Genomic DNA, 27,099 nt, shown 5'->3' with positions numbered 1-27,099 from the left:
GATTCTCAAGTTTCTGGACTTCTGGCCTGGATTATTTTCTTTCGTTTTAGCCTTTACTCAGATATTAAGAATTTTTGTTTTGGTTACGTTATTTTCTTTTTAATAAGGGTTAAAATCTTAAAGGTCTCAGCATCTGGTAATGTTCTACCAGATGTTAAAATGACTTTTAATAAGAGGTGGTGATGTCTTTATTCACATTCTCATCTTTTAAATCATCTACTTAATTTTGGGTACTGAAAAAAACTGTGTAACGTTCAAAGCAGAAGTAAGGTTGTTGGTTTTCCTGTGTAGTTGTTTAGCCTCCTAGGTTGTCGGAGAAGCATTTCTTTCTTTATAACTGACAGATGATAATTGTATATATTACGTCTTTATAGGGCAGTGTGGTGTGTTGACAGCTGTGTATGTTGTGGAATGATTACATTGCACTGAGCTTCTCAGCCTGGCCACACATCACAGTCACCTGGGAGCTTCTCAGAAACCCTGACAGGCCCCCCACCCCGCCCCCCATCCCCTTGCTGATTGACTTGGCTGCTGTGGAGCGCGGCGTTGGCGTTTTCCCGTGTCCCTAGTGATTCTGACGTGCAGTCAGGGTGGAGAGCCACTGTACAAACAAAGGAAGATCATCCCTCTGTGTGAAACTGATATATATATATGTATTTTTTGTTGTTGTTGCTGAGACAGAAACTCGCTCTGTCGTCCAGGCTGGAGTGTGGAGTGCAGTGGTGTGATCTTGACTCACTCCAACCTCCACCTCCTGGGTTCGAGCGATTCTCCTGCCTACGCCTTGCAAGTAGCTGGGATTATAGGCGTACGCCACGGCGCCTGGCTAATTATTTTTAGTAGAGACGGTGTTTCGTCATGTTGGCCAGGCTAGTCTTAAACTGCTGACCTCAGGTGATCCACCCGCCTCGGCCTCCTAAAGTGCTGGGATTACAGGCGTGGGTCCCCGCGCCTGGCCCTGTCCCTTACTATTTCATGTGGGAAGATAATGTGGCAGCTGCCCAAAAGTGAGCCCTTGGAGTGGCCTGGGCTTGCGGGAAGGTGTGACCATCTGCTGCCCTTAACTGAGACACTCAGGAGCTTTGTGGGGCACTGAAGTGCAGGGAACATTGTTCCTGGCTCCTTTTTCCTCCCATCCCGAGCCCACTTTAGTGAGGGCTGGGTCCTTTGAATTTAGAAAGATATGCATCTAGATGACATGTTTATAATAAAAATGGTGAGGCATTAGGGTATAGCAATCACGCTCACGCTCGTATGTGTCCAGCTGTGCTCTTGACCATTCAAATGGGAGATTCCTATTTAAATCCATGGATTCATCTCTTGAATGAATACATTTGCTTGTGCGATAGCCGTGCTTCGTAAGGACCCTTTTTAAACTGTGTGTTCTCAGACACAGGCTTTGCGATTCCACGAGAAGTTTGTGTCCCCTCTGGGTCTGCGTGCTGGCAGCCCATCTGGCCACGCTGTTTCTCTGACTCACCTTTTGGGATGGTTTCAGTGTCTGTTGCAGACTAAAGGGGCCGACATCTGGTCAGCAGAGGCCGTTGCTTCCAAAGTACAGCGAAGGTGGCACCGCTTTGACCAACATGCAGAGCTTTAAAGATCCAGGGAAGATATCCGTTTAGAACTGGCATCTCGGGAGGCTGCTGGGTTTTTATTTCAGAAATGCTGCTTTTCAGCACAACAGGGAACTCCCACTCTGGGATTGCCAGGCGTCTGAGGCAGGCTCGTTGGGCAGTGTTCCTAGCAGTTAAAGCGGGAGCTGAGGGGAGGGGAGAGGAGGAGAGAGCGCCATGCTGAATAGTGTTTTTTTCCCCCAGTATTTCATGATGAAATTTTGAAAACAGGAAAGTTGGAAGAATTGTCCAGTGAACTCCCATTTCGTTATCACCCAGTCGCCCAGCTGTCCATCCCTGCAGCCATCCGTGGACTTATTTTCTGGTGCATTTCACACTTGCAGGCATCAGTACATTTTACCCCTAAATGCTTCAGTGTGCATTTCATTGTCAAGGTCAATGTGTGTTTATGGTTCCTGATCACACACCCATCTACACAAGACCGGCTTGACTGTGTCCTGTAAATGGGCTCAGAGGATTGTTCTGAAAGGGGTGTCTGTGTGTGGGGTGGCTGGCAGCGGCCTGCACAGAGCCCAGGCTCATTCAGGAACTTCCTAAACGATGGTCTGGGCTGAACCCTGGGGCTGTTGGTGGAGTCCAGCATCCTCTCCAAAGGCTCAAGAGGTTTCTTATTCCCTGGACCCTAGATCCAGGTGGCGACCTCCTTGCTGCTGTCCTGGCTTTCTTGCCCTCCCTGCTCCATCTTCCTCCCTGTGGTCTGGAGTGGTCTTGCCACTCCAGTGCTCAGAGACCCCCATGGCCCCCACTGGCTGCAGAGCCCTGAGACCCTGCCCATTCGCTCAGTCCTACATGCTAACTCAAGCAGATACAGGTGCAGGACAGCAGACGTGAACCATGTTCGTCAGCATGTTGACTGCGCATGTGGTCTCTGAGTGATGGGATTACTGGTGAGCTTTAGGTTTCCTTTTTCCAGATTGTCTTCAGTGACTGTGTATGTGCTGCTTTTGAAATAGAGGGGAATTTTTTTTTTTTTTTGAGATAGGGTCTTGCTCTGTTGCCCAGGCTGGAGTGCAGTGGCACGATCATAGCTCACTACAGCCTCTGCCTCCTGGGCTCAAGTGATCTTCCCACCTCAACCTCCTGGGTAGCTGGGACCACAGCGCATGCCACCACACTGGGCTAATGGAAATTTATTTTTAAAAAATAGCTGACACAGTTGATTTTTTTTTTTTCCCGAGATGGAGTCTTGCTCTGTTGCCCAGGCTGGAGTGCAGTGGTGTGGTCTCAGCTCACTGCAGCCTCTGCCTCCCAGCTGAAGCGAATCTCCTGCCTCAGCCTCCCAGTAGCTGGGATTACAGTCACCTGCCACTACGCCTGGCTAATTTTTTGTACTTTTAGTAGAGATAGGGTTTCACCATGTTGGCCAGGCTGGTCTTGAACTCCTGGTGATCTGCCTGCCTTGGCCTCTCAGAGTGCTGGGATCATAGGCATGAGCCACCGTGCCCAGCCTCCAGCTAAAATTTTAATCTGCAGGCCCATGACATTTTGTCCTCTGTCCCAACCTGCTCCATAATCCCTGACTTCCACGCTTGGGTCAGCTGCCACTGGGGCTTCCTGGGGATTATATTTTATTTTCTTCATATCTCATTCTGTTCGTTCGTTTTCATGGCACTCGTCTATTAAAATTTGGAGTATCATTGGCTGCTCTCACCTCTTCATACGGACTTTGGAATCATTTTGTTAAATTATTTTTTAAAACCTGTGGATTTGAGTTGGGATGACATTATTGATGATTAGCTGGGTGTGGATTTGAGTTGGGGTGACATTATTGATTAACTGGGTGTGGATTTGAGTTGGGGTGACATGATTAGCTGGGTGTGGATTTGAGTTGGGGTGACATTGATGATTAGCTGGGTGTGGATTTGAGTTGGGGTGACATTATTGATGATTAGCTGGGTGTGGATTTGAGTTGGGGTGACATGATTAGCTGGGTATGTATTTGAGTTGGGGTGACATTGATTAGTTGGGTGTGGATTTGAGTTGGGGTGACATTGGTTATCGGGGTGTGGATTTGAGTTGGGGTGACATTGATGATTAGCTGGGTGTGATTTGAGTTGGGATGACATTATTTATGATTAGCTGGGTGTGATTTGAGTTGGTATGACGTTGATGATTAGCTGGGTGTGGATTTGAGTTGGGGTGACATTGATGATTATCGGGGTGTGGATTTGAGTTGGGGTGACATTGATGATTAGCTGGGTGTGGATTTGAGTTGGGGTGACATTATTGATTAGCTGGGTGTGGATTTGAGTTGGGATGACATTATTGATGATTAGCTGGGTGTGGATTTGAGTTGGGGTGACATTATTGATGATTAGCTGGGTGTGGATTTGAGTTGGGGTGACATTGATGATTAGCTGGGTGTGGATTTGAGTTGGGGTGACATTATTGATGATTAACTGGGTGTGGATTTGAGTTGGGGTGACATTGATGATTAACTGGGTGTGGATTTGAGTTGGGGTGACATTATTGATGATTAGCTGGGTGTGGATTTGAGTTGGGGTGACATTATTGATGATTAGCTGGGTGTGGATTTGAGTTGGGGTGACATTAGCTGGGTGTATATTTGAGTTGGGGTGACATTATTGATTAGTTGGGTGTGGATTTGAGTTGGGGTGACATTGATTATCGGGGTGTGGATTTGAGTTGGGGTGACATTGATGATTAGCTGGGTGTGATTTGAGTTGGGATGACATTATTTATGATTAGCTGGGTGTGATTTGCGTTGGGATGACATTGATGATTAGGTGGGTGTGGATTTGAGTTGAGATAACATTATTGATGATTAGTTGGGTGTGGATTTGAGTTGGGGTTACATTGATGATTATCGGGGTGTGGATTTGAGTTGGGATGACATTGAAGATTAGCTGGGTGGATATGAGTTGGGATGACATTATTGATGATTAGCTGGGTGTGGATTTGAGTTGGGATGACATTATTGATGATTAACTGGGTGTGGATTTGAGTTGGGATGACATTGATGATTAGCTGAGTGTGGATGTATGTTGGGATGACATTATTGATGATTAGCTGGGGGAGTTTTTGTCTTCATAGTGTTTTCTCCCCATGTACGAATGTTTCCTGTGTCTGCCTTTACTGAAGTCTTGTAAAGCTGTGAGTGGACTTACGTGCCTCCTGCTGCTGAGGCCTGGTCTGCTGCTCCTCCCACTGAGTGAGCGATGCTTCTGCTGGATTCCTGTGCACTCCCTCATTACCCGCCTTGCTGAGAGCTCAGTCATTCTGCGGGACCCAGGGTTTGCGGGAGCTTTCCAGGTACACAGGTGCCATGCGTGCTCCTCCACCCTGCGCTGGTCTTGCCTGCTGCTCTCGTGGGTGTCCCGGGTAAATGCAAGCCCCCCGCTTATAGGCAGCCCTCATATGATGGCTCCCAGCACTTTCTGTCCCACCGTTAGGGGCCCTGGGACCTGTTCTTCCAGTGACCCAGATGGGTGAGGCTACAACAGCCCTGGCCGGCTGCCTCTGCCATTTGGTGACCATGATGGGGAGGTGTCAGCAAAGCACCCTTTGTGTTGACTCCTCCTCCTGCCAGGTCTGTACTTTCTATCCGGTCACCCCTTCTCCCTTGGACCATCCCCCAGATCAGCTGCTATCCCCAGGCCCTACCATCAGGGGACCCAGGCCTGGTCAGGGAAAGTTGCTGGGTGCCACATTCTCCCCCATCGTCCCGCTCACTGCTTTCTCTTGACGGGTAAGGCTTCCCGAATGATGGGAACTGACGGTCGTGGTGAAGGTGAGGCCGGTTTTATCAGGCATTTAGCAGCCAAGGGGTGGCTCATGAATGCAGATACAGTGCGGGGACTGGAGAGGAGCTGGGCTGGGCTGACCTGGGAGGCTGAGGCTGATGGAAAGCGGGCAGGTAGGGTGGAGAGGCAGGAAGGCTGGTGGCAGTCACATTGCTGAGGGCCTAGAGCCTGGCCAGGGAGCCATGGAGAGAGGCAGTGGGTGGGCTGGGAGTTCAGGCCTGCTTGGAGGGGAGGCAGCTGGTGCAGTGGCCCATACCCCATGGGGTGAAGACCAGGGCAGGGTCCAGGGACGGCTTTGAGGGTGACCTGGAGCTGCTCAGGAAGTAAGATGGCTCAGCCTGACCTGGCCATTGACTGGCAAGGAACAGGACGGAGAAGTTGTGTTATGGGCCTTTGGTGAGTGTGACATTGTCATTGTTGACATAGCTTTAAAGATCTGATTGCTTAGGACATGCCTTGTAGCGCTACCAGCGTCTCAGCATTTGGCAGGTGTAGTCCAGTTCTGTTTGCACTTCCTCAGTCTTATTTCTAGAAGGGAGAGTTCCCAGCCTTGCTTGATTTTCTCCCACTGATGGGAGGGTCATCACTTTACGGGAGGCTCATTTGACTTAGGCCTTCTGAGGGTAGTTTCATTCTGATAGATTTTTTTTTTTTTTTTTTTTTTTTGAGACTGAGTCTCACTCTTGTCACCCATGCTGGAGTGCAGTGGCATGATCTCGGCTCACTGCAAGCTCTGCCTCCCAGGTTCATGTGATTCTCCTGCCTCAGCCTCCCAAGTAGCTGGGAATACAGGCACCTGCCACCATGCCCGGCTAATTTTTTGTATTTTTAGTAGAGACGGGGTTTCACCATGTTAGCCAGGATGGTCTCGATCTCCTGACCTCGTGATCCGCCTGCCTCAGCCTCCCAAAGTGCTGGGATTACAGGCGTGAGCCAGCGCGCCCGGCCTCATTCTGGTAGATCTTTAGAGGCTTGGTGTGCATGTGTCTGGAGGGCTCTCTTGCAAGCCTTTTGTGAGTCCTCTTGGTTCCTTCCTCCCACTCGGGGTTCCCGGGCTCCCTGTGGCACGGTGGGTCTAACACAGAGACTTGCCCTTTCTTTCCTCCTGTAGTGCTTCACCGATACAGACACATTTTGGGATTGTGGCAGCCAGATATCGGGCCGTATGGAGGACTGCTGAACGTGGTGGTAAGTCCCGGAGCCTCGTGACGGGGTCTCTGCATGGGCAGGAGTGGCGCCTCACGTGGAGGAGTTTGAGGGCCTCTTCTACCTGGGAACAAGCTGCCCAGATGTGCCTTCGAGGTAATTGCCGAAAACTTCTTGCTCCGTCACTTTTCAGGAGCCAATTTTATTTTCCAAACGGGCAAAGATTCACTTAGAGCAACACTTTGGCCTCGTGGCCCGTCCTTGGACTCTGGTCGGAGGGGGTGGCTTGCGAGGGCCTTTGCTTCCTGGATGCCGAGGCCCAGCGTGCACATGTTGGCAGGGTCTGGAGCTCGCCCTCAGCCGGGTGCTTCCTTTCTTGGTCTTTGCCCCACATGTTCCAGCCACGTTGCACTCTGATGTCTGTTTCCTTGGGTTCTGCCGTGGACCCCTTCTGACTACCATGGTGTGGAAGGTGCTAGCACGTTGCAGGCGGAAGTCCAGGCTGGTGGCAGTCACCTCCATTTCCCTTCTCCCGGCAGCCTGCTGTGGGGTCTGAGGACCCGTGAGGACATTTCTTTCCTGTTTGTTGGGTCTGCCATGGCAGTGCCTGTCTAGTCCCGGGTACTCAGTCACGGCCGGAGATGGAAGTCTGGCTTTCTTTTTTATTAAATTCTCATTTTCTGGTGAAGTTTTCCTTCTCTTTGTTAATCTTTTTGGGTATAGTAGTGAAAGTTTCTTTCAAGTCTAGCCCCCGCCTTTTCTCCTGATCTCCAGGCATGCTGGCTACCCTCCACCCCTCACCATGCACCTGGGCATTTGTCTGGGTGCCGTGGCCGGGTCTCCCCAGGAGTCCCTGGCCCTGGCCAGCAGGCAGAGCTGAGTCAGAGCACCTGTTCTGCGCGGGCCCGGGGTGTGCGTGCATCTCAGGCTTGGGGAGGCGTCTCCTTCTTGTTCCGGGTCACTCTCCTTCCCAGGACACAGCCCTCTGTAGGGCGTAGCTGGAAGCCCTCCGTGCACTCCTTCCCCAGGGCCTGATTCCGCCTTTTCTCTTCCTGACTTTGTGAGTCATGCTTCGCTTGGCCCCTTTGCCTCTCAGTAGTCACTCTACTTCCCTTCTCCACCTCCCACCCCTCACTCAGGATTCCACAGGTGCCTTGCGCAGCTGCCTGTGTGCAGCGTGGGGCTGTTCTCTAGTTGCCATCTTTGGCGTTTGGCTGCAGTAGTCCTGGCTCCTTTGTGGCCCTGATCTCCATGTGTGCCTCTCCAGCCTGCGGGTGCCAGGCATGGGCCTTCCTCCCCAGCCAGTGGTCAGTGGCCTCAGGAAGCGGGGAGAAGGCCCTGCCCCTTGCCCCTCAGCCTGTCCCTTCTCTTCAGGGCCATGGGTCCTTGTCTCTGGGCTACCTTCATGGCTCTCTGATGTGTTCAGTCTTTTTTCTTTTTCTTGTTTTCTTCCTCCTGGAATTAGGAGACAGTGTTCAGTCTTCATGGCTGGTCTCGGCAGGAGGGCAGGTTTGATGGGAGCTCTGGGGCCGGGGCCAGGAGCAGATGTCTGCTCGTAGTTTTAGTTTCTGTGCTTCTCGGTCACCTGCCAATGTATGTTGAAAAGTAGCTGCTCATTCAACACAGTGAAGTCGTCCGACTTTTCTTGGTGTTTGCAGGGGTCCCTGTGGAGTGAGGAGGTGGTGCTCTGTGGGGTCTGCATGGCTTCCGGTCCACCCTCCCACCCTCTTCCCCTGTCTCCCTCCCACCCTGCATCCCGCCCCCTGCGCCCTCCTGCTGGAGCCTCTTAAACGGAAAACCCCGCCCTGACTTTGTTGAGCTATGGGCAGGGGCCTGGCCCCTGAGGTGTCACTATTGCCATCGCTCTTGCTGTGTTGAAAACCCGGCGCTGGTGTTGTGGTTGTGCCCGGCTCCCTTTTGTGCACTCGGGACCAAGGGCTGAGCCCAGCGAGGGCAGGGCGGGTGTGTCTGTCTCCCCGTGGCCTCCGAGTAGGTTCTTCCGGGCCTGGCGTGCATGGCCCTCGGGCAGATGCTCCTCTGCGGCTCTGGGCTTTGCCCCCAGGTGGGGTTTGGGGCAGGGACACACAAGCTTCTCCGTTGTCATCTGGTAGGAGCAGCAGCTGTGGAGAAACCCGCTCTGCGTTTGTGTTGGGCGCTGCGTGGTCCAGGCTTGCTTTTAGGCTGTTTCCTTCGAGAGACCAGCCCGGCAGCTCACAGCGTGGGCAGATTGCGTTCCTTTCTTTTAGTGGAGGAAGGGTGGTAATTGTTTTTCTTACTGGCAGTGAGTAATAGAGTAAAAAAAAAAAAAAACCCAAAAAGCAGTGGATGATTGGGGAAAGTGGAGTCCGTGAGAGAACGGCACCAGCTCATGCTTGACCCAGGCTCATTCGCCCCAGAAATGATGGAATTCTTTCCTCGGTTGCTGGAGCTAGAAGTCTCATGGGTCCTGGCTATCCCAGAAGAGGGTGATGCTAGGCTGTCCTTCCTTATAAGCATGTGGCCGCTGTACCCAGAGCATGCTGGGGCACACCCACCTCTGCGTTTGCACAGTCAGAGCCCAGACACGCGAGGACACATGGGCAGTGCACTCCTCGGCTCTTCCCGCTTCTGGGCTCCCCCGCCCCGAGGTCCTGGCGTCTGTCTCCTCCCCTGCACTTTGGTTTTGAAGCAAATCCCAGGCCCGTGGCATTTCAGCTGTCCCTCCCTCCATGCAGCACTCTAAGAAAGGGCGTGTTTCCTGCATTTCCGTGTCACTGCCACACCTGACAAAAGTGGCAATTGTTCCTTCTGTTGCCTGTTGCCCAGGCCATGGCACGCTTCTCGGACCATCTCAAAGCCGCCTTTGAGCGGCAGTTTGTTCAGCTCAGGACGTGAACGAGGCCCTTGCACTGCCGTTGTTCACTCTTTCCTGTTGGGAAATGCACCCCGTTCCCTCTGTCCGGTCGGCACCTCACCTGGTCTCACTTTCTGGATTATTCTGCCTCCTCCTGGTGTCCACCCCATCTTAGAGCTGGAAGATAGTGCTGGGCACTGGCTTGGATTCGAGGCACCTCGAGGGTGGGCGTGCGCGTCCCATGTGCTGGCCTGGCAGGAGCTTCTCTGTGCGATTGCAGTGCGGGGAGCCATGCAGGGCCGCTCTCACTCTGGCCTGGGAGCCGCTTGTGGACCTTTGCCCATCTCCTCCTGTAGGTGGATGGTTTGTTCATCATCGGGTGGATGTACCTGCCTCCCCATGACCCCCACGTCGATGACCCCATGAGATTCAAGCCTCTGTTCAGGATCCACCTGATGGAGAGGAAGGCCGCCACAGTGGAGTGCATGTACGGCCACAAAGGGCCCCACCACGGCCACATCCAGGTGTGTGCGGGACTGGGTCCTCACTGTCCCAGGGCTGTCCTTTGTGGGCTCCACCCAGGCCCACTGTGCTGTTCTCAGCTGCAGACCTAGCCTGTAGCAGGTCAGCGGGTGGGAGGGAGCTCCGCCCTGCCCTGCTTTCTTGTTCACGCCTCCGTGGCGCGGTGGACTCCACAGCGGTCACTTGCCGGACCCCTCTGTTGATTCTGCCCTCAGTTAGAGCCGCTGGTTCTTTGCAATTTCAGTTCCTCCGTTTCTTTTTTTCCTGTTTGCAAGAATATCAGTGTGGAATCAAGTGCGCTCTCTGTTCTCTGATTTGGTCTGGCAGTGGCCTCCATGGTGAGCGCAGCGTGTCATCTGCCACACCCTGAGTGTGAGACGCAGCCCTTTTGCTGCTCTGTGTCCCTGGGAAATGCAAACGCCCTCTCTGAGATGTGCCACCGCCTCCTGCTCTGGGGGAGGCGCCACTGCCGCCTGCTCTGCGGGAGCGTTGCTCAGGGAGACTCAGCCCCCTCTGCTGGCACCGCGTTGGTTGCATCTTGGGTGCCTGCAGCGGGGTTTGGTGGGTGTGGTGCAGGAGGGGTTGTGGCCACCTGCCTGGCGTGGGGGGTGCTGTGACGACTGTGTTCCTCACTCTTCTCTTTCCTCGTATTGCGAACACTGAAGATTGTGAAGAAGGATGAGTTCTCCACCAAGTGCAACCAGACGGACCACCACAGGATGTCCGGCGGGAGGCAGGAGGTGAGCCCATGAGCCGGCCCTGTGTTCACGTGGCGTGGACCTTTCCCACGCGGGAGGGAAGTCAGCAGCATGCGACCTGCATGGTGGCCATTTCCCATGGTTCAGCCAGTATTGTTGGTGTAGACCTCGCATCCTGCACACTCGAGGAACAGCATTGTGCGGGCAGGCAGGTTGCCAGTCCCCTCCCACCGCAGAACGAAGGAACTGCACAGGCCGTTTCTTTAGTTAGCTCTGCTTTGCCCCTTTGGCGGGCACATCCACTTGCTGTGGGGTTGCTGGGGAGTTGCTGGGGGGTTGCTGGGGGGTTGCTGGGAGGCTGCTTCTAGGACGTGAGCTGCAGGGAGACCCGAGGGCTGCACCCAGAGCTCCTGAGTTTCCCACCCTCGAGCAGACTGTGTGGAGGCTTCCGGATCATGCCAGTGCAGGGGGGAAGCCTGTGTGTATTTTAATATTGCCCTTGAGTTTTAGCTTTCAAGGATCTAAGTCTTACTGCCATCTCAAAAAACACTCTTAAGAAGGAAGGTACGGCGGCTCACACCTGTATTCCCAGCTCTTTGGGAGGCTGAGGCAGGAGGATCACTTGAAGTCAGGAGTTCAAAACCAGCCAGGGAAACATAGTGAGACCCTGTCTCTACAAAACCCAAAAATATTAGGCAGGTATGGTGGCATGCCAGCTACTTAGGAGGCTGGGGTGGGAGGATTGTCTGAGCCCAGGAGGTGGAGGCTGCAGTGAGCTATGATCGCACCACTGCACTCCCACGTGGGTGTCTCAAAAGAAAAAACAAAAAATTAGCCAGGCACACTACCATGCCTGGCTAATTTTTTTGTATTTTTAGTAGAGATGGGGTTATGCCCTGTTGCCCAGGCTGGTCGCAAACTCCTGGGCTCAAGCCATCTTCCCACCTTGGCCTCCCAAAGTGCTGGGATTGCAGGTGTGAGCCACCGTGCCCGGCCAGGGTGTGTGTTTCTTAGCTAGTTTGAGTTTCTGGCGGTTTCCCCATCAGTCAGAGGACTGCAGAGAGGGTTAAGATGAACCAAATGTCCTGTTTCTTGGAATCCTTTGCAGGTGAGTGAGGTTCCTGTTTTCTCGAATAGATGGCATGTGAAGATGATCAATAATGGAAAGGTTTTCTTCATTTATTACGTTGTCATTTTAGATTTGGTTTTATATACAGAAACCTACAACGTATGTGTGATTGCTGTGGTTCAATTTTTTTTTTTTTTTGAAATGGAGTCTCGCTCTGTTGCCCAGGCTGGAGTGCAGTGGGGCGATGTTGGCAATTCTACTGCCTCAGCCTCCCGAGTAGCTGAGATTACAGGCATCTGCCACCATGCTCGGCTACTTTTTGTATTTTTAGTAGAGACGGGGTTTCACCATGTTGGTCAGGCTGGTCTCGAACTCCTGACCTCAGGCGATTTGCCCACCTCGGCCTCCCAAAGTGCTGGGATTACAGGTGTGAGTCACCGTGCCGGGCCTTATGGTTCACATTTAATTGAAAAATGTCAACAGATTTTTCAAGAATAGAAACTCCTCAGCTGTTGAGCCCTTAAAAAAGAAAACCATATTATATTTCTGGTACTATATACTCTGGGATTAGGAAGAGTTTCTGTAAGCCAGCTTCTGTGCGGGCTCTTCGCTGATTTTGAACTGGAGTAGTATTTTTCCGGATTGTAAATATAACAACAGATGCTCCTTGTGGAAATGAGAGGAACCCCCGGGAGTGAAGGTGAGAGGGAAGGTTGTGCTGGAATCTTGATGGGGGTGTGAATTTATGTTTCCCTTATTCTGAGTGAGGCCAACCTAGTGTCTTGGGGTCAGGAGCTCTCTGTGGGCGCTTTCTCAGGAGCTGTCTGCTCAGAGCCCGTGCCTCTCTTTCTGTTTGGTGTTGGCGAGTTTCAAGTGGGTTTGTGGGAGCTTGTTAACTATTTGGAAACTGAAGCCCTTCCAGATAGGAGTTGCCAGGTTTTTTTCTTGTTCATTTTTTTTTGTCTTTGGATTTGTCTTATGGTGTGTTTTCATCCTCGGAACTTTTTATCTTTAATGTTAATTTTCAGAGACGGGGTGTCTCACTTTGTTGCCCAGGCTGGTCCCAAACTCCTGGGCACAAGTGATCTTCCCGCCTTGGCCTCCCAAAGTTCTGGGGCTACAGGCATGAGCCACTGTGCCCGGCCGTATTTTTAATTTTTACATAAGCAGATGTATCCATCTTTCTTTAAAAGACTCTCAGTTTAGTGCCGTCCTGAGATCTCTCCCCGACCCACATATGTTTACAAATGAGCTCATGCTTTTATTTTTCTCTCGTGTCTGTGTCTGGTTCTGTTGGATTTATTCTGATGTGAAATGTAAGGCTCAGCCCCAGCCTTGGTTCTGTGCAGACCTGCTCTGTTATCCCTACACTGGATGTGGAATAACCGCACTTTCTCCATCAATTTGTAGTGCTGCTTTTGTCCTCGGTTACCCTGTATATTTGGTTCATTTCTGGACTTGATATTGTGATCCATATGTCTGTCTACATGTCAGTACCACACTATTCTAATTCTTGTAGTTTTTATTTGTTCTGAGACGTAGTCTCGCCCTGTTCAGTGCAGTGGTGTGATCTTGGCTCACTGCAACCTCCACCTCCTGGGTTCAAATGATTCTCCTGCCTCAGCCTCTCTCCCAAGTAGCTGGGATTACAGATGCCCACCACCACGCCTGGCTAATTTTTATATTTTTAGCAGAGACAGGGTTTCGCCATGTTGGCCAGGTTGGTCTTGAACTCCTGACCTCAGGTGATCTGCCCGCCTTGGCCTCCCAAAGTGCTGGGATAACAGGTGTGAGTCATCATCGCGCCTGGCCGAATTTTTGTAGTTTTATCACTATATTTTATTTTATTTTATTTTATTATTTTTGACTTAGAGACAGGGTCTCACTGTGTTGCCCAGGCTGGGCTCAAGTGATCCTCCTACCTCAACCTCCCAAAGTGTTGGGATTACAGCTGTGAGCCACTGCACTGGCCTGTCACTAATTTTAATTGTCTGTATTTCTATTCTATTTTGGAATGTTCCCGACTCATTTTGTTCATTTGCTGTATGAACTCTAGAAGCAGCTATTTCCCAGAAACATCCCTTTGCTGTCTCTTGTGATTGGAATTGCAGCACGCTTACGGTCAGTGTATGGAGCGCTGCCGTTTGTGTGATGTCCACACCCCATCCAACACACTCCCTTGGCTTGTCCTGCTCCTGAGCTCCCCCTCCCGGAGTTGACAGAGTGAGGGTGCCACTGTCCCAGGTAGGGCAGAGGCTGGTGACGGTGCTGCCCCGCCCATCCTAGAGTGACAGCGGCCTCTCCTCTCCTGAAGCGGCTGCACTGGCTGCGCCCTCCTGTGGGGCTTGTCACCTGGTCCCACAGTCACTTTTTCATCTTGAGGCCTGCAGTGTCCTCGCTCCTTTTCTCTCAGGACGTGTAGGGGTTCAGAGGGTGGGGGTCTCTGTGGATTCATGCATCAGCTGGGAGCTCCTCTCCACTTTGTAGCTAAGTCTTTTTAGGCCAGAGAGCAGGTAGGTTACTGGGAGAGCTGCGTTCCAGGAAGAGGACGTCCCAGGAGGTCTGGACATGGTGACACATCCTGATAATTTTCACAACTGAGGTAAAAGATTGGGCACAGGAATTCGGTACTGCCCTGTGCTCTGCTGGCTGATAACTTCTGGATCAGCACTGTGTTCGTCCATTTTCACACTGCTGATAAAGACATACCCGAGACTGGGTAATCTAAGTGAAAGAGGCTGAATGGACTCACAGTTCCATGTGGCTGGGGAGGCCTCACAATCATGGTGGAAGGTGAAAGGCACGTCTTACGTGGTGGCAAGCAGAAGAAGAGAGAACTTGCACAGGGGAACTCCCCTTTATAAAACCATCGCCTCTCGTGAGACTTATCCACTATCATGAGAGCAGCATGGAAAAGACCCCCACCCCCATGATTCGCTTACCTGCCACGGGGTCCCTCCCATGAAGAGCTACAGTTCAAGATGAGATTTGGGTGGGGACATAGCCAAACCGTATCAAGCATGTTCCAAGGGAGTGGAGTCCTGTCTGCAGGGAGGTTGGAGGGGCTGGGCCGTGGACAGGGGAGGCTGCGAGGGCAGTCTCTTTGGCATCCCTGCACCTCTGTGTGGGTCACCGCTGCCCTGGGAGGTCGTTCCTTGCGCCCAGGCTGCCTCATTGGCATGATCTGATGATGTTCCCAGGGTTGTGGGTTCCCTCAGCCCTGGGTCCTTGTGAGAAATGGGACCCTCGGGCCCACCCAGATCTGGCCTTTTCTCTATGGGTGCTAAATCTCAGGCCTGAGAAAGGAGCAGAGAGAAGGGAGGATGGGCCATGCTCCTGTCCCAAGCAGCCAGCAGGCATCCTTGTCACCCTCAGCCCCTCTGCCAGAGCTGCCGTGAGGGTCGCGAGGACAACGTGTTTAGTGAGCAGGCCCTGGGTCAACGTGAAATGGATTGTTGTCGTGCATGTCCTGGGCTCCCTGTTTTTTTTTTCCTTGTATGTATTGTGTGGCTTGTATGTATTGCTCTGATAAGTTATTTCACAATAAACATGCTCGGGACGGCCTTGTTCTGGGTAACAGGGTCTGGCTGGTAGTCCCGTTGCTTGGACCTCTTTATGCAAACTGAGGTCATGGCAGCAGGTGCACACTCGTCTTCCTGGTGGTGTCAAGTTGAGGTCTCATTACTCACAGTGGTAACGTTGAAATCTTTCTTCATTACATTCAGTTGCTTTTGATTCTGTTATTTAAAGAGCCTTTCCTCAAGTTTAGGCAGTCAAGTTTTAATTTTGATGAGGTCCAATTTGTGAAACTTTTTGTTTTCTTTTATGGTTATTTTCTGAGTCCTAAATAACATTCTAAAAATGGAGTCTTAAACTCAGTTTGCAGACAGGCTCCATTTTTTTTTTTAGAAATTTGGTAGTGTCACATCAGGTTCTGCATTTGTGTGGAGGCCTGTGCCCCATCTTGAATGATCTTGTGTGTGGTATAAGGCAGGATCATGGTCCCTTCTTCTCTGTATGAAAACCCAACTGACGGAGCACCTTGCTGAAAACCTTCCTTTCCTCAGGGGCAGGCACGGGCACCTCCGCTGCAGTCAGGCAGCTAGGTCCGCGGGGGGTTTCTGGGCTGCTGGCTCTGTTGGTGCCTGTGTGAGGCCTGAGGCTTGCACGCCATCTCGTGACGGGAGCTTGTACTGGGCAAGTCCTGAGAGCGGCCTGGTCCTGCTGCTTTGCTCTTCGCCTTCCTGATTGCCTGTCTGTCCCGTTCTTTGCTTTTCCATAGGAATTTCAGACTTGGCAAGTCCAGTCTGTGTAGTGCCTGGTGGACTTGTGGTTGGCATGAGGTTGGATCTGTAGATCAATCTGGAGAGAACTGCTCTTGGAATGGGGCCAGATGGCTCCCAGGCCACGCACATGGCATCTCTATGTACCCAGGCGTTTTTACTTCCTTTCAGCAGTGTTTTGTGATTTTCAGAATAGATCTTAAATGTATTTTGTAACATTTATTCCCAAGTCTTATGTTTTTTGAGGATTTTGAACATAAGAGTTTTTTAAATTTCATTTTTATATTTTGTGCTGCTAGGACACAAAAATCCAGGTGGCTTCTCTGTTGACCGTGTGGTCCTGCCAGGTGCTCAGGGCAGCCCCTACAGTGATTTCTGTTTCTTGTCAGAGTTTGGAGCAGTGATGTGTGAAAGCGATTGACCGTAGTGTTTCCTCTTTTTTGTGAGTTGCTTATGCGTCCCTTTCAGAGTTAAGTCTAGATAATGACTGGAAACACTGTATTGAGCTAGGAATTTGGAAGTTTGGATGAATTCCGTAAATTGTGTAGAATCAAACCATTACGCATCATGTGATAGCAGAATGCAGGGCGGACTGCTGGGGCTGCAGAGTTTTTGGGAGCCCCCTTAGCAAACCTGCTTTTCCTTTGAAAAAGGAAAATCCGAGTCACTGGCCGAGGGCTCAGTGTGTCATCCTTGGGTGACTTGCATGGCTCAGGGTTGCTGGTGAGGGTCCCGGAACACTCAGGCTCCTAGGAGCCAGAGAAGCAGGCTGAGGGGCGCTGCGGTGCAGAGCCAGGGTCTGTAGATGCTGTTCCTGCCCCACTGGTGGGCACGGAAGGGAGGCCCACTCCCCACAGTCCCTGCTGCTTCCCACCCAGCAGACCAAGGGCCCGGGACCTTCACTTTTTGTTGGCAGGCACCTCTGACATGGGGTCAAACCCGGCAGCTCCCCTTTCTCTTCCCAGCACCGAGTCCATCCTGCCCCACCGGGAGGGCCCTGCAGGTGCCTGTGCGCTGACAAAGAAGGACGCACTGTGTCCTCTCAGTGGCACAGCTGGCAGCCTCTTCACAGCCTCCTGTCATATTGATATTCATGATCTGTGTTCTTTTGGAAGGAGTTTCGGACGTGGCTGAGGGAGGAATGGGGGCGCACGCTGGAGGACATCTTCCACGAGCACATGCAGGAGCTCATCCTGATGAAGTTCATCTACACCAGTCAGTACGAGTGAGTGCGGCTCCTGCTCGGTGCTGGGGCGGCCCTCTCCTGGGGTGTGCTGGGGGCGCAGGCCTGTTCTGGTGGGTGCTGGGGCATAGTCCTCTGTCCCAGTGGGTGCTGGGATGTAGCCCTCCAGCTGGGTGCTGGGGTTCAGCCCTCTCTCCTGCTGAGTGCAGCCCCTCTCTGGGTGCTGGGAGCATAGTTCTCTCTCTCTGTGGGTGCTAGGGCACAGTCCTCCCTCTCCCAGTGGGTGCTCGGAACACAGCCCCTCTCTCTGTGGCTGCTGGGAGTGCAGGCCTTCCTATAGCTGCTGTGGCACAGCCCCGGCCCCCGTCCTTCACCCAAGTGTCTGTTTTTGTCTGATTTCTTGTCACCCCCACCAGCACTGGTGCTCTAGAGGTCAGCCCCGCTCAGCCCAGTGTGGGGGTCCCCTCCATGGTGACTTGGGCTCCTTTCCTCCGGGTAATGGAACAGACTGGCACTTCCTTTCCTCTCCTGCCTAAAGCTCTGCCCTGGCCCCAGTGCTCCCCTTAACCCCAGAAGTCTTGTTGGAAGCGGGCGTGCAGGAGGGTGGGGGGGGCGAGGGCTCCCCCATGCGCATTGCTGCCCACAGGCCTGGTGGACACTTGGCCCCGGTTGAGCTGAGCTGCCCGCCCTACCCCGCCCTGCAAAGCTTGGCCCTGGCGCCTTGGGCGTTATCAGTCCTGCCTGCCTCGCGAGGTCTCCTGTACTGACCCTCCCGCTCCCCACAGCAACTGCCTGACCTACCGCCGCATCTACTTGCCGCCCAGCCGCCCCGACGACCTCATCAAGCCTGGCCTCTTCAAAGGTACCTATGGCAGCCACGGCCTGGAGATCGTGATGCTCAGCTTCCACGGCCGGCGTGCCAGGGGCACCAAGATCACGGTGAGTGGCGGCTGCCCTGGTCGGCAGGGCTCTGGGAGCACCCGGCCCAACTGGGCTGTGGAGTCGGGGAACTTGGGCAGACACAGATCCCGGCACCCTTGGCTGTGGAGTCAAGGAACTTGGGCAGACACAGATCCCGGCCCCTTGCTCCTCAGAGTGGGCTTGCACCCGCAGCCCTGGGAGCTTGGGAAAGCAGATTCTCGGGCCCCAGCCAGCCCCACTGCACCAGAATGGCATTTCCACAAGACCCTCAGGGAGTCTGTGTGCTTCCAAGGTGGCCTTTCCACACCACTGCTCAGCCCTGGCCAGCCTGGCAGCCCTGGGGGGTTTAGGAAGTGCGGACAGCAGACCCCACACAGGCTCAGATTTAATTGGGGACAGCCCGGGAAAGGGGCCCCTCCGGCAGCTGCATGGAGACCCTTGTGCTCGCAGACAGCTCCCACCGTCGGGGCTTCAGCAGCTCCTGTCCTTGGAGTGGCCTGAGGGTGGGCTGTGTGGTGAGCCCAACAGTATCGCCTCTCCCCGGGCTGTGAACAGGGGCTCGCCCCCTGCCAGGGCTCCTGGCACATGCTGCCCGCCTGCCCTGCGTGGTTATTGGGATCCTGGCAGACAGTGCCTGAAGGGGCAGAGCCTCTTCCCCAACCCTCCAGGGATCAGGGCCACATCTGTCATGATGGGGCATTCCCTGGACTCCAGAGTTTTGGCTCCCGGACTCCTCACCGAGTTTTGGGGCTGAAGCATCTTCCCAGGGCTCGGCTCCAGTGCTGTGCCTTTTAGGCGGACAGATCTGGGCTGCCCCCTTGGGCTGCTGCCCGGCTCTGGGATGTTCTTTGAACTTCTCTGAGGGCAGTTGAGCAGGTGTGAGCCAGCCACCATCCTCAGGGGCACTCATAGGCGTCGCTGGCCCTCGCCACTTTCTAAGGGATTCTGAGACTTCTTCCTCTGTCAGGGATGCTGCTAAGTCAGTGGGAAGGCTGATGCCAGCTCGCTCAACCAGAGGTGGGTCTGGGCTGGAGCCCGCACAGCGGTGCTGCTGCTGCTGGCCCGAGCCCTGCTGACCACCACCCGCTCCACAGGGCGACCCCAACATCCCTGCTGGGCAGCAGACGGTGGAGATCGACCTGAGGCACCGGATTCAGCTGCCCGACCTCGAGAACCAGCGCAACTTCAACGAGCTCTCCCGCCTTGTCCTGGAGGTGCGCGAGCGGGTGCGCCAGGAGCAGCAGGAAGGCGGGCACGAGGCGGGCGAGGGTCGCGGCCAGCAGGGACCCCGGGAGTCCCAGCCAAGCCCTGCCCAACCCAGGGTGGAGGCGCCCAGCAGGGGCCCAGACGGGACACCTGGTGAGGACAGTGGCAAGCCCGGGGATGCCTCGGCCGCAGCTGAGCCGCCTGCCCAGTGTGGGCAGGGGCAGCCATTTGTGCTGCCCGTGGGCGTGAGCTCCAGGAATGAGGACTACCCCCGAACCTGCAGGATGTGGTAAGGATGCGGCGGGCACTGGGGCCCGAGGGTGGGACAGCATGTGCTTCATTGAGGGTCCCAGCCCCACACGCAGCACGGGCGGAGAAGGCCTGTGACCTCACAGAGGGCAGCAGCCAGTGCTTTGGGACAGGAGTGGGGCCTCTGACCCCTTGGGCCACATCCCCCAGCACCTGAGCAAGCAGCCGCACAGCTGGGTCCTGTCCTGGAGGCTCCTGTCCTTCCACCCCTTCTGGGGTACCTCAGAGCTACAGGAGCACAAGGTCTCCAGATGCCTCACATCCCTGCAGCAGTGCCGCTCCCCCAGTGGCTTCTAAAGCTACGTGTTTCCAGTCAATCAAGTGAAAGAACAGGTAAACTGTCCAGCAGCTTTGAAAGCAGGAAATGAACAAGACCCCTTCCCCACCCACCCCGTGGAAAGCTTGCCTGGGTCGCCTGGGTGTCCACCCACCCTGTGGAAAGCCTGCCTGGTTTGGTGTCCTGGTCAGCGTCTTGCTGGTCACCTTCGGCCATCTCCCAGTGCGTGGTTCACATGCGGGTCCTGCTTTCCTGCCCCTTCCCTCCTCCGTGCCTGCCTGCCTCTGCTGTGCCGGGCCAGTGCCTGGGTGGCCAGTGGAGTGGATACCAGCTGAGACTGCGTGGGAGGGGCTGGCATTGCCGCTGCCCCTGCAGGGCTTGGGCGGCTGACATGGGACGAGGCCTGCGCAGCTCCCAGCTGGTGTCTTGCTGACCTTTTAAATACAGTTTCGTCTGGGCCACCGCCTTCAGTGCCCCAGGCCCCTTGCCGTTCAGGCTGCTCCTCATAGATGAACAAGGCCCTTGCCCTGTGTCCTTACCCTTTACAGCTGTTTAAATTCAAGTGAACTGAAATTGAATAAAATGAAAAATCCAGGCCCTCAGCCGCCCAGGCCATGTTTCAAGTGCTTCATGGCCACATGTGGCTGGACAGTGCGGCTCTAGAACATTCCATCACCACAGAGGGTTCTGCTGGACAGTGGCCTTGGGGGCCATTTTGAGGGTCCACCTGTCAGTTTCCTGGCATCAAAGTCATTCTGCCATTGTCAAGTTACGAGTCATTGTCCTTTTACCTACAAGCCATGCCGTCGTGTGTCTGCATTTCCTGCTAAACTTGCCATCATGGAGGGAAGGGTGCAACCGGCCCAGCTCCTGGAGGGGTCTGGATGTCTGGGCGGGGCTTTCTTCATGTTCCCATGTATGATAATGGTGACTGGGGTTTACAGAGAGAGGCATGCAAATAGTGTTGGGAGTGTTGTTTTAGCTGATGTAAATGTTTGAATAGCTAAAAAAGGAAAAAGCTCTGTTACCCTTCAAAAATCTCAAAACCCCCCATACTTCACAACCAGCTCAGACCCAGTTTGCGAGTCGCAGCACATGCTGTGGCCACTGGCCAGGAAGCCCTGTCCAGCCCCTCTCCCCAGCTAACCTGCAGGACAGTCCCTGCTGTGCTGAATATGGGGGCTCCCGGGCCCTTCCCTTAGTTTATGGGTCTGCAGGGCCTGTCCACGGCACCTATACGGGGAGTGCCTGTTGCTTTTGTTCTGACCACAGTGCGATGGCTGCACCTGCCTCTGGTCACTGGAACTTCTCCCTGCACCTGAGAAGCCTCAGGTCCAGGTCCTGGTCCACGGGGCTGTTCTCCCCCGGGGCCTTTAGAGCCTCAGTGGGTGATTCCAGGCCAGCTCCTTACTTCTTGTCATCTGTTGGAAGAATTTAGCTGCTTGCAAGACAGACATAAGTGTCTTCCTGTCTGATATTGACTTCAAAGCCATAAGTGGGTGTTTGCGAGTTTTTCCTTCGGAGTTAGTGTCAGACGCAGGCTGTCTGTGTGTTAGAGCTCATTGTATGGGGACATAACTCCCAGAAATCAAGCTTTTTTTCCACGGTGGGCCTGCTTTATGAAACGTGTGTTTTGGATCAGAGCTCTTCGAACCTGCAGAGACCTCGTTTCCGTTCAGTGACTCGGCAGTGTGCAGTCAGTGGGTGAGTCCCTCTCACGGGCACTGCGAGTCAGCGCCCATCCGCCGAGCAGCCCCGAGCTCTGGCCTCTGCGTCCATCATCAGGTGGGCTTGGCCTGCACCCGTAGCTACCCCTTCAGAGACAGGCTCAGCCCACGCCCCCAGCTGCCCCTGCAGAGACAGGCTGGCTCTGGGAGTCAGCTTCTGGCTGATGAACAGTGGATGTGGCTCTTGTGGCACAGAGCAGGTCGCAGAATGCTGGATGTGGCGTGCACTGGACTCAGCCCTCCCCCAGCTCACACTTTCCCTCTTGTTTCTGTTCAGTTTTTATGGCACAGGCCTCATCGCGGGCCACGGCTTCACCAGCCCTGAACGCACCCCCGGGGTCTTCATCCTCTTCGATGAGGACCGCTTCGGGTTCGTCTGGCTGGAGCTGAAATCCTTCAGCCTGTACAGCCGGGTCCAGGCCACCTTCCGGAACGCAGATGCGCCGTCCCCACAGGCCTTCGATGAGATGCTCAAGAACATTCAGTCCCTCACTTCCTGACCGGCCACGTCCTTGCGGCCACATCCTGGGCGCTCTGGGGCTCTGGACTCTGACCTGTGAATAGAAGCAGCATGCACTTTGGAAATCCGGCCTTTTGACCAGAACGCACACCTCGTCGGGGGTCCCAGCCCAGCCACCCCCCAGCACTTTATGTAGAGAGTGTGACATAGACCTGCATATTTGTCAGTGCCATGATGGAAGAAGCTGAGCATGTCTTACCAAAAAAAGAGAGAACGAGCTGGAATACAGCGGATCTAGGGGGACAGCCGCGGGACCGCGTGAGAATTGAAGCAGTGGGGTTGCCGCACCCTGGGCTGGCTGGCGGTTTTCTCAGGAAACAGGACCCTCTGGCGCTCTTTTCCCGTGAGCGGATAGAATGATAGACTGGGTCGTGTGTGAGATGCATGTGTTGCACCCCACCCCGTTGGGGGAAGCCGGGCAGCAGTGGCCTCTGGGAGGGAGTCAGGAAGAGGCAGACAGCTCAGGCAGCGCAGGTGTGATGGGCACAGTGTGCAGAGAGCAAGCTCGGGACGTTGATAGGATCTCAGGCTTGGGGCCGGGACTCTGGAGTGAATCCCCATTTCTCTACCGGCTCGCTTGGAGTTTGGACAGAAGCATTTCACCTCTGATCTCAGCTTCCCCACCTGTTGAGTGGGCTTAGTGACCTGAGTCACTAGGGAATGTCACTGTGAATGCACGGCCCAGCCCACTCACCTGCCCCGGCCCCTCTTCTCCAGCTTTGGAGCCAAGGCCATCGTTCCAGCCAGTTGACTGTCCTTGACGGCCAGTTCCAGACAGGGCGTTTGTTTGGTCCCTGCCTTCCTCCCTGCACACACATGGTGTTAAAACCAAGCTGCTGGCACTTCCTCCAGAACGCAGGGCTCCAGGCCCGCTTGTCTGAAGCAGTGTGTGGTCCACACAGGTGCCAGGAGTGCCCATGGGAGGTGACGAGGAAACCCCTTTGCAGGTGAGGGGATGGCTTTCTAGAAAAGCCACATCTGCAGCTGGGGACACACTTTGGAAAGCGGGACCCTCCAGCTTGGAGACCCCGTGGACTGACGCCTCCAGGGCTGTGTGCCCCGTGTCGTGTTAACCTGCGTGTGGGGGCCCTGTCTGAGGTCTTGGCTGAGGTTGGCATCTCCTGAAGAACAGAGTACGGTGCCTGGAGCTGGCCCTTCCCCCAGCCTGCAGCCAGCTCTGCCCGAGTGGGCGTCCCCAGCGAGTCTTCCCTCTCTGCCGCTTGTCCTTGTGTCTGGGCTGCTCCAAGCCTTTGTGCTGGGCGCCCTGGACATGTCCTGCTGGTGAGGGACCCCGGGAAGATGACAGTCTGTGTGCCTTTGTGTGGAGACCAACCTGAGGATGTCCTGGGAAACGTTTTCCTGATGAATTTCTCCTTGACTGGCCTTTAAAAAAAAAAAAAATTCCCATTGCCCAGCCTCAGTGCATTTGGCAAATTCTTACTTCGCGTCCCAGAGTCAGAGAATTGGCAAAGGCCCATAAATGGTAATCTGGCTGGCCTGGGAGAAAGACTCAGGAGAAAAGCCAGTGGAGAAGGTGCCTCTCCAAGGCGGCAGCAGGGCTGCCCACCCGTGAGCCACGCAGACCCCCAGGCGTGCCTGCCGGCTCTCGTGTGTGGCCCCAGTTTCCAGCGGCTTTTGCAGCATTAGCCTACAAGCTTTGCCACTCCCTGCCCTCTGTGGTGGTCACTGTTTTTCTCTCGTGCCAAATGAGGTGGTCTCTGAGTGACAGTGACTGGCCTTGCAGCCTGGAGGACCCTTGGCATGTAGACTTGGCACCATTGGAGATTCACCATTGTTTAAATAAAATCAAGCAAATGCATTTTTACCAAGAGCCCGAGGCTGGCTCTAAGGGACCCAGTCCATCAGAGGCGCACCCTCTGGGGCTTGAAGAGCACACTGCAGGAGACGAGTGCTTCTGATTAAAGGAATTTCAGATCTCACGTGCGCTTCCAGTGTTTGGGTATAGAAATGGCTTCCACCCATCATATCTCAGCCATGGCTGTGGTCAGCTCATGTGGCTCCTGGTGTGTGTGTTGGGGGGGTCTGTCCGTGGTGGTGACCTGCGGTGATGCCAGGCAGGGCCAGAGCTACACAGCCAGGAAAGGGAAGCCTTTTTGGCCACACAGCCAGTCTCTCCAGTTGTGACTACAGGCCTTGTTTTTTCCACTCCAACGCGTTCTTATCCAGTTCTTGGCTCCGGTTCTGTCGGGACGTGCATAGAATCTGTGTGTCTCGAAACACAGCAGCTTCCCTTATGGGGGAAGACATCCACCCTCTTGGGAAGCTGCAGGTGAGAACTCGGAAGGGCTGATATCATCGGAGGCCCTATCAAGGGCAGCTGAGAGTTGGATAAAACCGTTTCCAAGGAGGAGGCTGAGTAAGCCAGTTCAGGACAGCCAAGCGCATTGGGCTTGATTGGGGAAGGTGGCAGGTGGAGCTGGGAGGTTGGGGCTGTCCACCGTTTGCACCACGGGTGCCTTTCCCTCGCTGTGCCACTCCTCTGGGGCAGGATCAGGTCTGCTCTCTGGAGTGGGGCTGCCTGCGGTGCAGCTGTGCACGCCTGGACGTGCTTTTTATCACTCGTTTAGAAATGATGTGATTGAAGATTTCAAACAGGTCATTGGAAGCTTTTCTGTACCGGCACTGAATGTTTGCACGAGGAAGTTGCAAACGACTTCTATAGGCTGAGATTCAAGGTGAGTGGTATTGGGGTCCCTCAGCCCACCTGGGCCCTGACCTCAGTGTCCGCTGCTGTGTGTGAGTGGCTTTGCGGGCCTGGTGGCGGGAGAACCTCAGGCTCCCTTATTCCTTGTTCCTGACCATGCCCTGGGCCCCTTCGGTCTGGCTGCGGCTCTGTGGTGTCCCCGCCCTGACACTGGGCACCTGCATCCCTAGCAAGCCCATCTGGCACACGAGGGGGCGGGGGCGGCCGTGGCCGTCCTCTAGCCACATGTCCTGCTGGCCGCTCCATTTCAGCTTTGTGCAGAACCAGGTTGGAGCTGGAGGTTTTTCTCTGGGAACCTGCATTTGTGCTGCAGCCGCCTGCGAGGGCCCTCCAGCCACTGGCTCTGGCTTCCCTGACTCCTCAGGGCTTGTTCACCCCCAGGCTTTCTCGCCTGCACATGGTTAGGCCATTTTCAGTGCTCGTGGGAGTCACGGACAGCAGCAGAACCTCCTCAGCCCCTTGGTTACTTCAGAACGCCTGCCCACATGCATCTTCCAAGCTCGTGTTGTCCTCATGGCTATGGGGTCTCAGGTGCGAACAGGAGACACTGAGCTGTGGTCCACCATCCGAGGCACTGCAGAAAGCAGCTAGGCTCTTCTAGGATGTTTCCATTCTGGTTGCCACCTTCGTGGTGTAACTTTTAAGAACACGTATGGGAATGCGCTCATAGAACCACCACCTGCCCTGAGAAGAAAACTCCTTGAATCACGATCAAGTCCAGTGTTAACGTGACCCAGCCTGTCTTTACTCTGGGGAGAGACCAGGGACATCATTTGACTACGCATCCTCAGAATTATTTAGAGAAGAAAGCAGCAGATAATTTCCATTCGGCTGGTAGTTTTTTGTTGTTTTTTTGAGACAGGGTCTTGCTCTGTTACCTGGGCTGGAGTGCAGAGGCATGATCACTGCTCACTGAGGCCTTGACCTCCTAGGCTCAAGCCATCTGCCCACATTAGCCTCCCGAATAGCTGGGACCACAGGTACCCACCACCACCACGCCTGGCTAACTTGTTTTTGTAGAGATGGGGTTTTGCCATGTTGCTCAGGCTGGTCTTGAACTCCTGGGCTTAAGTAATCCACCCGCCTCTGCCTCCCAAAGTGCTGGGATTATAGGCGTGAGCCACTGCGCCCAGCCTTGGCCTGCACTTTGAATGGGAATGAGACTGTGCAAACTGTGGAATAACCTGTGTCACCCACAGCTCAGTGGCTTGCATGCCAGCCCTCCGGGGCTGCTGGCCGGGAGACTAGCCAGAGCACGAGGGGGTCAGAGCTGTGTGGTTTTGGCCTGATTCTGCATTTGGTTGTTCCTGGAGGCCATGTAGCCTGCCTGCATTAGGAAAGCACTGTGCCATCTGATCGTGAGCCCCTCCGCGCCCCCTGGTAAGGTGATCTTGCAGCAGGAGCTGTGCCCTGCCCGGGTAGGCACCCACTGGGTAGGACCGGAGCAAGCCTGGCAGCCGCCACCTGCACCCACGCACTTGTGTTTCTCCTCGCAGTTTTAAGTAAATCTGTTTTTGAAGGCTTGTTGTGTGTTTTGTGATTTGTTTCTTTGGGAGCATGTGTCAGATGGAGGCGAGAGCCTTAAGCCATGCGGGCTGTTGGCCTGGGAACCCAGACTTCCCAGCTTCTTGACAAAGCGTCAAATTTCCTGCGTTGACAGAAGGGAGCATTGAAGGGATGCCTTGAAGCCCAGACAGTGGTTGTCCCTGTGTCCTTCCCTTTGACCTGGCATCAGAGGTATCTCCAGTCCCAACCCAGAGGGGTCTGGGCCCCAGAGGGTTTTCTTAGATTTAAGCCAAAGCGAATTGCATCATCTGCGACCAGGATAGATACGGGAGGGAATGTGCTCAGAGCCAGGCAGACGAAGTGAGGATCTCATTGATCTTTCTTTTCTGTTTACTAAAGTAATACGTTCTTGTAAACAGTTCAAGTATTTAGCAAAGACAGCGAAAGTACCTCCTGTTCTCATCCCAGCCTCCCCGTGACTCACTGCTGCTAATTAATGCTGTTAGCTTGGAATTGTAGAAAAAGGATGTTTTCCATGGAAATGCACTCAAAGTACACCATCGACTGGCAGAAATTGGCAAGTGTGATGTTCCAACTGTTGGCAGTGATGCCGGGGAACAGGAACGCAGGTGGGACAGCTGTTTTGGGGACAGCTGGTACTAGCTCATGACACTAAGGACACGGGCCCTGGGATTGGCAACTGCGTCCTGAGGGCCCGGGCATGGGCCACGCAGGGATGTTCATTGCCACACTGTGACACCTGTCACAGGCCG

General features: G+C 54.2%; 1 protein-coding gene across 3 annotated transcripts in view; it reads left to right on the top strand.

Moving 5' to 3' along the window:
• LOC105488812 (F-box protein 31) overlaps nucleotides 1-26,344 on the top strand; it is a 57,816-nt gene extending 31,472 nt beyond the window's left edge. Inside the window, exons 4-11 of one of the 3 annotated variants that reach the window (XR_003019642.2) lie at nucleotides 6,513-6,589; nucleotides 9,737-9,904; nucleotides 10,568-10,642; nucleotides 17,068-17,177; nucleotides 17,921-18,074; nucleotides 19,151-19,551; nucleotides 19,722-19,904; nucleotides 21,853-21,987. Coding sequence is in view for 2 of the 3 variants with exons in the window: in XM_011753247.2 (XP_011751549.2) it covers nucleotides 6,513-6,589; nucleotides 9,737-9,904; nucleotides 10,568-10,642; nucleotides 17,068-17,177; nucleotides 17,921-18,074; nucleotides 19,151-19,551; nucleotides 21,853-22,075 (1,208 nt within the window). In the remaining variant the exon portion in view is untranslated. Of the gene's footprint in view, nucleotides 1-6,512; nucleotides 6,590-9,736; nucleotides 9,905-10,567; nucleotides 10,643-17,067; nucleotides 17,178-17,920; nucleotides 18,075-19,150; nucleotides 19,552-19,721; nucleotides 19,905-21,852 lie in introns of all 3 variants that reach the window. The other 2 variants (XM_011753247.2, XM_011753251.3) reach the window with 2 other exon arrangements.
• Nucleotides 26,345-27,099: the final 755 nt, after the last annotated feature.

Source organism: Macaca nemestrina, chromosome 18 (genome assembly GCF_043159975.1).
Source record: "Macaca nemestrina isolate mMacNem1 chromosome 18, mMacNem.hap1, whole genome shotgun sequence".
NCBI classification, from domain to species: Eukaryota; Metazoa; Chordata; class Mammalia; order Primates; family Cercopithecidae; genus Macaca; species Macaca nemestrina.
The sequence above is the reverse complement of the archived record's forward strand: the minus strand, read 5'-3'. Positions and strand labels throughout refer to the sequence as shown.